The sequence below is a fragment of the Chrysochloris asiatica genome, unplaced genomic scaffold (genome assembly GCF_000296735.1).
Source record: "Chrysochloris asiatica unplaced genomic scaffold, ChrAsi1.0 scaffold00551, whole genome shotgun sequence".
Lineage (NCBI taxonomy): Eukaryota > Metazoa > Chordata > Mammalia > Afrosoricida > Chrysochloridae > Chrysochloris > Chrysochloris asiatica.
The window spans coordinates 25,407-35,673 of record NW_006409069.1 but is presented as its reverse complement, the minus strand read 5'-3'; the positions used below and the strand labels follow the sequence as shown (position 1 = coordinate 35,673).

Genomic DNA, 10,267 nt, shown 5'->3' with positions numbered 1-10,267 from the left:
GAAAAAGTTGATACTGACTACCATGACCAACTACTCTGAAAGGATCACATTAGAAGGTCCTAGATAGAGTCATAAAACAATGTGAAACAAAACCCAGAATCATTTTAAAAAAACAAAAATGACCAGGCTGACTGGTCAAATATAGACTTGGTAGAACCTTGAAGACTATGTTCTGTAGTCGCCCTTCAGGTATTTAATTTAGATCTTGGTTGGTTGCTGTCTTATTGTCGATCACCATTTATTCTATTATCACCAAATATCAGTTCTCCCACCCAGTTTCACATGTGATGGTGGTATAGTAGCAGGAGTGTGCCCTTAATTTCAGTATGTGCTATTTTCTCTCTGTCTAATCTACCATGAGTCATACTCAAGTTATCCCCTGAACTCATGCTGCAGAGGATGCTTCTTACAGATGTTGGTGCAGATACCCTCATTTAGTAAAACATCTCACATGATGTCTTAGACTCTTTATCCTCTTTCACCTGGATACCTCTAAGAATTCTCTCTCCAATTCTAAGTAACTTTATCTCCAATAGGCCCTCAAATTCATGATAGACATGTTTTATCAACAGCTTTATTGAACGTGAACACTTGTTGGTCCTCATATTCAATCCCTTCTTTCACAGACACCCAGGGACAGTGTATGGAGTAAATCCATTTATTGAGATGTGTAGAAATCTAGTGACAGCACAAAGAGCATAAAATGTGACCAAGGAAGACAAAGTGAGGAAGGCAACATGTCTTCCATGAGAGAAAGATAAGCTAGAGACGAACAAAGAATGATTTCTTTGTGTTGATGATCCTCATTCCATGGTGAAGATGATGCATTTCGTTCTAGATGCCGGTACGTTCTGTGGGTGAACAAAAAACAAGCCAAAATGTTTAGCTGGAGGAATCTGAAAGACACTCATAGGTAGTCATGGTTTAATGGTTGGGTGTGATCAGGTAGTAGAGTAGATACATTCGTACATGGACGTCTGTATAGCATGAGAAACTACACCAGTGGAAACAGAACAGTCAGAAAGGAAACACTGGCAGTCCTGAGTCATTTTGTAGTCAAGGTCACAGAACAACTTGCTAAGGTGGACCTAATTTACTAGCTAATCTTCCATTCAAAACATTTTTTAAAATTTTATTTAATTTTAAAGGAAAGTACAAGAAGAAGGTCTATTGCTACACAAAATGATGGTGCTTTGAACTGATAACCACTCTATAGAGGAAAGATGAGGTTCCAAGAAGCAGACTTGGGACCCATATGGCACAGTTCCATAGTCTTCTATGGAATTCCTATGTCTCACGATGGATTCAACAGTGTCTGATTAGAAACAGAACTATGTTCTTTCATTTTGTTTTTCTAACACTAGGTCTTGGCACACTTTGTTATAATACTTTACTCTGTCTTCTAGAGCTATTCTTCAGTTCTTTAATATCTTCATTACTTCCATTTGTTTTAGCTTCTCCATGTTAAAGAGCAAGTTTCAGCATTTCTTTTGACATTGATTTTGTTGTTTTCTTTCATTCCTGTATGTCTGATGACATTTTTCTTCCTTTATGTATGATGGTCTTGATGCCTTCCTTCAATTCATATTATCTCCAATTATTAGCATTCAAAGTGTCATATCCATTCTCTAGAAGGTCTCTAAATTCTGGTGGGATATATTCAAGGTCTTATTTTGGGTCTCATAGACTTGTATTACTTTTCTTAAACTTCAGCCTGAACTTGCAAGTAAGTAATTGATGGTTTGTCCCATAGCCAGCCCGGGCCTTCTTTTGGATGACGATATTGAGAGTCTTCCAAAAGACTCATCTTTTTTTTGCACAGATATAGTCAATTTGAATCTTGTGTATTCCATCTGGTGAGGTCCATGTTGGCAAAATTTGTTTGTAAAGAGGAAATTGGGCTTGAAAAATTCTATCATGAATTTCCCAGCTTGTTTTCTGTCACCAAGGCCATATTTCCCAAAAACTGATCCTTTCTTTTTGTTTTCAACTTTTTAATTTCACCACCAATTTGATGGCAGGCTTGATCAATTTCAGACTAAAGAGCTAAGTAGAACTTTTCAATCTCTTCATCACTGGCTTAAAATGTTTATGGGTAAATTTGAATGATAAGCACATTAACTAGTCTTCCTTATAGGTGTATATTATCCTATCACAGCAGCATTATAATTCAAGTGAGATCTTGAAACGTTCTTTTGGATGATGATTGGGATGCCATTTTCCCTATAATTTGTCCACTACTGGAATGGTAAACCATATGACTTTTGAATTCAAAATGGCAAAGATCAGTCCATTTTGTTGTTGTTGTTATGTGCTATCGAGTCGGTTCCCACCCATAGAGACCCTGTATAGGGTTTCCGAGGGTGTAAATCTTTACGGGAGTAGAAAGCCTCATCTTTCTCCCGTGGAGCAGATGGTAGTTTTGAACCGCTGACCTTAAGGTTCGCAGCCTGATTCGTAACCACTACGCTACATCATCATGCATTCCATTTCATTTTTGATGACTTCTGATTTTCCCAGATTCATATATTCCTTGTTCTGATAAGTAATGCATATGCTAAGTTGCTTCATCTCATTTTGAGTTCTGCCCTGTCAGCAAAGGAAGGTCCCGAAAATCTTGCTCCAATCTTGTAATTAAGGGTGACTCTACTTTGAAGAGGAAGCTCCTTCCCCACTGGTACTTTGGTGCCTTCCAACCTGAACGACTCACCTTCCAGCACCATACCAGACAATATTTTCCAGCTATTTATAAGGTTTTCAGTGGCTAATCCCTCTTAAATTGACCACCTCTTCCTTCTCTTTAGTCTCAGTCTGGAAATCCCACGGACACCGATCCACCCTGAGTGATCCAGGTGGTATTGAAAATACCAGGGGCATAGCTTCCAGCATCACAATAAAACACGAACCACCACAGTACAACAAAATAACACAAGTAGGAGAACAATAACAGTGGGTTCTTAAATTGTTTGCTGAACCGATACTGGACACTGGTCATTTGAACTTACCTACAAAATGTAGGAGGCATGGAAAGAACCCTTGTTTACACTGGAAAAGTATCAGAACAGTTATCTGTGAAAATGAATGGAAATTTGGCAGTAGATTAGTACTTTGTCGTGCTGTTATGAAGGTTACTTTTCAGAAAACATATTTTGTAGGAGAAAATTTAAGTGGAACGAGATTTGAAAGGATCTATGTATTTGCTGAAAGTATATTTGCATATCAGTTTTCAGAAGAATTATATCTTCCTGAAAAAGTATGTGGTTAAGTTACCTCTCTTGATGATATCTATAAGATTTTCTTCTGGAATTCCAACTTGTCTCGTATAATCCATATACATATCAAAGACTTCCTGAGAAACAGAGTTTTCTTTAGCTGAAAATCAATGTGTAGAAAGCAGAAAGTCTCCATAAGACATTGCAAGAAGTGTACGAGAATAAGGTTTTACCAAGGTACAACTGAACATAAAATGCTGGACTGCAATGTCAGTTTCATCCCCAAGGTCAGTGGTTCACGTTCACCAGCCACTCCTCAGAAAATCTTTAGAGGGTCACTATGGGTCAGAATCGACTCAATGGCACTTTACAAGAACAACAAGTGCTACTAGTTCACAGAAACAAATTGTAAAATTCTCAGTTGATAACCAAGAGGATGGTGGTTCAGGTTCATATAGAGGTGCCTTAGTGGAAAGTCTGGTGTTTTGCTTCTAAAAATATTTGCACTGAGGACCCTATGGAGCACAATTTTGCTCTGGCCCACACGGAGATACATGAGTGGAATCTACTAATGAATAATTATCCACTGAGACCCCTGTAAGCACAATTTACTCTGACACACATGGGGCACCATGAGTGGAATCTCAAGATGTAAAATCACCCACTGAGCACCCTGTGCAGTTCAGTTGTACTCTGAAACAAAGGAGGGCACCATGAGTGGGATCTGCTTATGAAAAATCACCCACTGAGAACCCTGTGGAGCACAGTTTTACTATGTCACACACAAGCCATGAAGGGAATCTATTTATGAAAAATCATCCACTGAGAACCCTGTGGGCACAGTTCTACTCTGACACACACAGGGGCACCATGAGTGGGATCTATTTATGAAACATCATCCACTGAGAACCCTGTGGAGCACAGTTCTACTCTGACACACACAGGGGCACCATAAGTGGGATCTATTTATGAAACATCATCCACTGAGAACCCTGTGGAGCACAGTTCTGCTCTGACACACACAGGGCACCATGAGTGGAATCTACTCAATGGCAGTTAGAATTGGAGTCCATACACATTTAATAACAGGTGATGCCACTCGATGCTGATGTTGTGAACAGAATCACTGAAGACATAAAAGCCGTGTAATCCTTTGAGGTGGGAATGTGATGCTTACCCAAGAGCTGCATAATATAGCTGGTCACTCCCTGGACACTGACATTGATGTACAATCCTATCATAACATCTTCTGTCACATACACAGGTTTGAAAGTGTTATTAAGAGGACCTGTGGGAACAAAAATATATCAGTCTATGAGTAAGAGTCCCCATGGAGTGAGGATTAAGCTCTCAGCTGCACATCTCAAGGTGTACAGCTTGGACACACCTAGTAATTCTTCAGGAGAAGGACGTGGTGTTTGGCTGCTGTCCAGATTAAAAGATGACCCCCTAGAAAACACTATGGAGCACTTCTGCTCTGTCACATGGTCTAGCCATGGATCAGAATCAACTCAGCAAAACCTAACAATGGTTACTACGTATATCAGTGGACTTCACAACGTTCATGAGATCATGGAATCAAAAGACAATGAATTGTTTTCAACAAATGTTTTGAAGTCCCCTCAAATATATCTATATATCTATATACATACATATATGCATACACATTGTTGATGTTGTTGTTGACATGTGCCCTTGAGTAGGAACATACTCCTGGTGATCCATTGAACAATAGAGGGAAACACTTCCCGGATTGCACCAACCTCACAATCGATGCTACATTTGAGCCCATTCTTTCTGCCACTGTGCTAATCCATCTCTTTGGGGATCTTCTTCTTTTTCTACAGCCCTCCACTTCAACAAGCATGATTCCCTTCACCAGGGACAGGTCCCTCCTGATAATATGTCTGAAGTATGAGAGATGAAGTCTGGTCATCCTGGCTCCTAAGGAGAATTCTGGCTGTACTTCTTCCAATATAGATTTGTGTCTTCTTCTGGCAGTCCATGGGACTTTTAATATTCCTCTCCAACCTCATAACTCAGATGCATCAATTATTTAATGGTCTTCCTTATTCACTGTCCAACTTTCGCATGGCTATGTCTATATATTGATAGCAACAGAAACTTGCTAAGATACTAAAATTCTTTGGCTATACCCTTTCTTCCTTTACCTTCCTTTCTTATGCAGGGATCACCCATTTTCTCTTCCTACATCATGTGTTCTGTACTCCAATGTTCACTCATTGTTCCACATAACCAAGGATGAAAGCAACCTACACATCCACCAAAGGATGATGCATGAAGAGAATGTGGTACGTGTATACCATGGGGTATTATTTTACCTTCACTCTATGGATTCCTGGTGTGGCTTTACAGGATAATGAACTGGTCAGCAAACCACAAGATCAGCAGTTCAAACCCATCAGCCACTCTTTGGAAACCCTAGACATACTTGCTATAATTCGGAACTGACTTGATGGCACTTTCCTGCCACAACAACATGAACTATCTAGAGTAGGTAATTGTAGAGAAGCTAAAGCTTATCAGTGCTACCAGGAACTGGGGAGGAGGATATAAACAATGAACATGCTGCTTAAGACACACTGAGCTTATGAATTTAAGGGTGATGGAAAAATTTGGAATTGGGTAGCATCGATGCTTGACCAATGTGAGAAACAAAACTATATATGTAGAATATTGAAATGAAAAATGATGCACTGCATACATATTTGTTGCAATCAAGAAAAAGTGGAATGACATTATGTCTCCAGATTCTTTGTACAGGAAAGTTCCAAGTTATGAACATGATCCATTCCTAATTGTGTATTTAGGAATTGGATATTTGGGCCAACTGCACAGGATTCTTATTCTGCCTGACCTTTGTGCAAGACAAGACTCAGAGACCTTACACTGACTTCAAAGATACATCAGTACCAAGTGACCCAAAAATCAAACCCATTGCCCTTATAGTTGATTTCGACTCATAGAGACCTGATGTAGGGTGTCTTCAGAAAGCAAATCTTTATGGGAGCAAACAGCCTCATATTTCTCCAGCAGACAGGTTGGTGGGTTTGAACATCTGACTTTGTTGTTAGCAGCCAAATATCTATCCAACAATGCAACCAGATCTCCTTGCCAGGCAGCATATGCACTCGGTTGCTAACTGAAAGATCAGTGGTTCAAACCCACTAGTCCTAGTGCGGCACTGTGGGCTAATGTGTTAGACTGCAAAGTCATTTGAACTGCAAGGTCAGTGGTTCAAGCTCACCAGCTTCTCCTTGGAAACCCTAAATAGGGTCTCTATGGGTTGGAATTGATTCGAAGGCACTTAATAACACTTAACAACAACAACATATGTAAAGGCTAATAGTTAAATAAGATGAAGTTATAGTTACTCAACAATAGATGAGCCATTCATTCGATTCATTGCATTCTTCTGTGCTACTATGCTATGTTCTTTATACAGTTAGGTTTAAACAATGTATTTAGACTCTGGGCCAATAAGAATTCAGAATATTCTTCAGGACCATTCAAAACACAAACAGAAAAGCAGAGAGAGAAATTGGATCCAACAGCTATAAGACTTGTAGCAGAAACTATGGTAGGGGACATGTTCTTGATATATGAACGTCCTACATTTTCTTTGATACAGGTTAATAAAATTACACCAGGAAGGAATTAATTCAGCTGATTTAAGATTATTTGGGGAAGTTTAATCTGTTCTAAACAAAACTGATCTTGTTCTTGAGACTCAAGTTAGACCCATTTGGCTTTAGGTTATTTTAACTGCTCGGAACATTTTCATCTGCCTGAATCCCACATGAAATAAATGTCCTTAGCATCCATTCCTAGTCTCTCCAAAAAAAATACTTAAAGTTGTATAAGACCGTAGCAGTAACATGATGGAGCTCTTTGCATATATTAAGTGCTTAGAAAATTTAGGGGATTATACCTGGTTTTACGCTTACTAATTAGCAGAAGTAGAATTCAGATCTATGGAGTTCTTGTTGTAAACTGACACAATGAATTTAATCCTAACACACACCCCTCTCCCACCCTAGAAAAACAGTGGAACTTACCAATACCGGTGAAGTAATTCCCCGTCTGTCTCTTGGTGTATTCATAACGGGGTAAGCATTCTCCATCATACCTGGAAACCAACAGGTTTTTAGGTGAATTGATGAATTCAATAAAGCCATTCAATTTCTAACTGTGGGATCGGTAGTATTTCATTTGTTTCTTTCATGTACCATACATGTTTATATTTTACATATGAGTCGGCAACTGTAGACTTACTTGGCACGGAGTTGCCACAAACTTTCCATTTGTCAAAAATGTATTATCTGTAAAGCTCAATTAAAGGGTGTCCAATAATACGAGGTGTGTCGGTAGGTACTGTGTTGTGCCTTTCAATGAAAAGGGTAGGACAGGTGAGTCAATGTACAATTGTGGTCAACAATGGCCAGATGGACAGGTATTGACTAAAAAAGAATTCAGGCTGCTTTCTGGGCTGCAAAGAATATTGAACTTGGTGGAGATATTATATATATAAATATTTGTCAGTGCTGCATGACCTGCCTCAAAGTGCTTATCTCATGGCTTGGATACTGACTTCAAAAAATTTACTCAAAATAGGTGTATTTACACAGAAAGCTGGTTAAAAATGGAAGGGTGCATAAATTCTCAACCTGACAAAGAAAATGATAACCTGCCCATCTCAAAAATGTATGTTGTTATTATTAAGTACCATCCAATGGGCTCGGACGCACAGCAACCCTGTAGAGGGTTTCTGTGGAGCAGCTAACTGGTGGGTTTGAACTGCCAACTTTGCATCTCAAAGTGACCTTGCAGTCCAGCAGTGCCACACCAGGACTCCAGATATTACTGTAAAGTGGCAGTTGCTTGTTTAGGGTGGTCCCAATGAAAGTCACCAACCAAACCACAGCGTGGCCACTTTCATTAGCTTTCATATAATCTTCCTTCCTAGTGTTTGCAATGTTGATTTTGCTTTTAACCTTCAAACCATCTGTCAGTGTTTAAATATCTTTGTGTGTTTGGCCGAGGTAAAGAAATGTCTACAATTCCTGAAATGACTTCGTTTGATTGAGGTGCAGATCCATTGTTGTCAACACTCAATGCGAAACTTTAGGAGTAGATTTAGGAGTCAAGACCATGTAGAATACATGCCAATGCATGTCCAAATACCTGCTTTTGTTGTTGTTGTTTTAAACTATACCAAAATGCATCCCCAAATACATCCAATGTTTGGATACACTCTCAGAGAGGAAACCCGAGAAGAAACAGAAAATGTGTTCTGGGGCCTCCAGTGGGCATCCTTTTTGTGAGAGCTAAGAGAGGTTGGCTCAGAATCAAGACACATAGGATTCTTCAGAAAAAAACCTCTTTAAAAAAATAACATGTTTTCTGCAGATTTTCACCTTGTGGAATTTCCTTCCTACCTACCTGGACTATTGTTGTTGTTGTTGTGATGTGCCATGGAGTCAGTTCCGACTCATAGCGACCCTACACAGGGTTTCCGAGGCTGTAAATCTTTACAGGAGCAGACCGCCTCATCTTTCTCCCGCAGAACCGCTGGTAGTTTCGAACTGCTGACCTTGTGGCTCGCAGCCCGATTCGTAACCACTATGCTACCAGATACCTGGACTATTACACGTCTTTATTTATGGTTCGTAACTGAATGCTTCTGAACAGATACATTTCCCTCCCTCTTCCTGTTTCTTTGCTCTAAAATTCAGTCTCTGCTTCAAAAGCACCCTCTCTCAGTCCTCCAGACATGTGGTGTAGTTGTTGTTAATTGCAGTGGAGCCAGTTCCGACTCATAGCAACCCTGTATAGGGTTTCCAAGGAGTGGCTGCTCGGTTTAAACTGCCAGAGTTGTGTTTAGAAGTCCAATGGTTTTCCTACAGTACTGCTATAGGATCTGACTGTTGTTGAGTCTGTTCTGACTCATAGCAACTCTGTATAGGGTTTCCAGGAGCAGCTGGTGGAGCAGATTTGAACCATCGACCTTGCAGTCCAGTCAATTATGTGACAGCAATATTAGTGCCTGCTGTTCCACCTCATCTTACCTCTCCTGTGGAACTTCAGATAGGTAGTGTTTAAAGGTCTGTACCCTGACTAGATTTCAAAAGAAAGCAAAAGCGTTCCTCTGTCTTATATTCATTTGAGTTATTAACAAAACCTCTGCAACGTAGTGGTCATCTTATCCATCAACTTTGAGGAAATGAAAGCCTTTGTCCCTTGGTCAGTGGATTCAAAGTTGTCATGGCTAACCTACTCCAGTTGTAGATCATGTCGTATTCTGCTCACAGTTTTTCAGAGCATGACTCTCCAAAGTGTGACTTGACTTTTGAAAATGACTCGTGAAGGTTTCCATGGGGAATCCATGGATTTGAGGAGACTGTTCCCTCCTCAGAGCTATGGTATGGCACTGTAGGATTCCAAACCACCATAAGATCAACAGTTCAAACCCAACAGTCTTTCTTGGAAACCCAATACAGAGGCATGACAATGAGTCCGAAACACCTCAAAGGCTCACAACAACATCAGCATTCCTTCCTTGTCTTAGTCCCTCTAATATTCTATGCGATGGCTCCAGTGGAACACTTCTACTGTCTTTCCTCTAAGGTTTTGGTCCCTGGCATTCTCTGAACACTGAATCTTTAACTCCATACACCCGCCAAGACCCACGGCTCAGAGCCCACCGTTCTCCTTGAAAACACAGAATTCAAATCTTTCCTCTTGGAAACTCAAATTATTGTTTGTTTTTGTTTTAAACTTACTTGAAATAAAAACCGAAGCTCAAGATTTCATTGTTCGAGGTGTACTGCATCCTACGCATGTAGGAAACGAAAGCCCTTTCTTGCAGCGCTGTGTTATTGGAAGCCAGATAAAGATGTTTCCAATTTCCTGTAAGCTAAATGCAGAATTCCTGTAAGAAATGGCAGAAACTCCCCTCTTTTCTTTTTTTTTCCTATATAAACTTGTCAGTTCTAAGCTTTTCACCGGTCCAAGAATATCTAAATTTATTGAAC

The 10,267-nt window shown here is 39.9% G+C and overlaps 1 protein-coding gene across 1 annotated transcript; it reads right to left on the bottom strand.

The window, feature by feature from the left end:
- Nucleotides 1-834: 834 nt before the first annotated feature.
- Nucleotides 835-10,065, bottom strand: LOC102841212 (odorant-binding protein-like). The gene is made up of 5 exons (XM_006877664.1): nt 10,016-10,065; nt 7,292-7,362; nt 4,390-4,500; nt 3,271-3,372; nt 835-851 (listed from the first exon to the last, which is right to left on the bottom strand). Exons 1-5 carry the CDS (start codon nt 10,063-10,065, stop codon nt 835-837), a joined length of 351 nt encoding a protein of 116 aa, XP_006877726.1.
- Between the last annotated feature and the right edge of the window lie 202 nt (nt 10,066-10,267).

Excerpts from the sequence above, each read along its gene's own strand:
- LOC102841212 (XM_006877664.1), bottom strand. The coding sequence starts at position 10,065 with ATGCAGTACACCTCGAACAATGAAATCTTGAGCTTCGGTTTTTATTTC. Across the intron at positions 4,501-7,291 it reads GAATTACTTCACCGGTATTG|GTCCTCTTAATAACACTTTC; the intron begins GTAAGTTCCACT and ends TTGTTCCCACAG. Across the intron at positions 3,373-4,389 it reads CTATATTATGCAGCTCTTGG|CTAAAGAAAACTCTGTTTCT; the intron begins GTAAGCATCACA and ends ATTGATTTTCAG.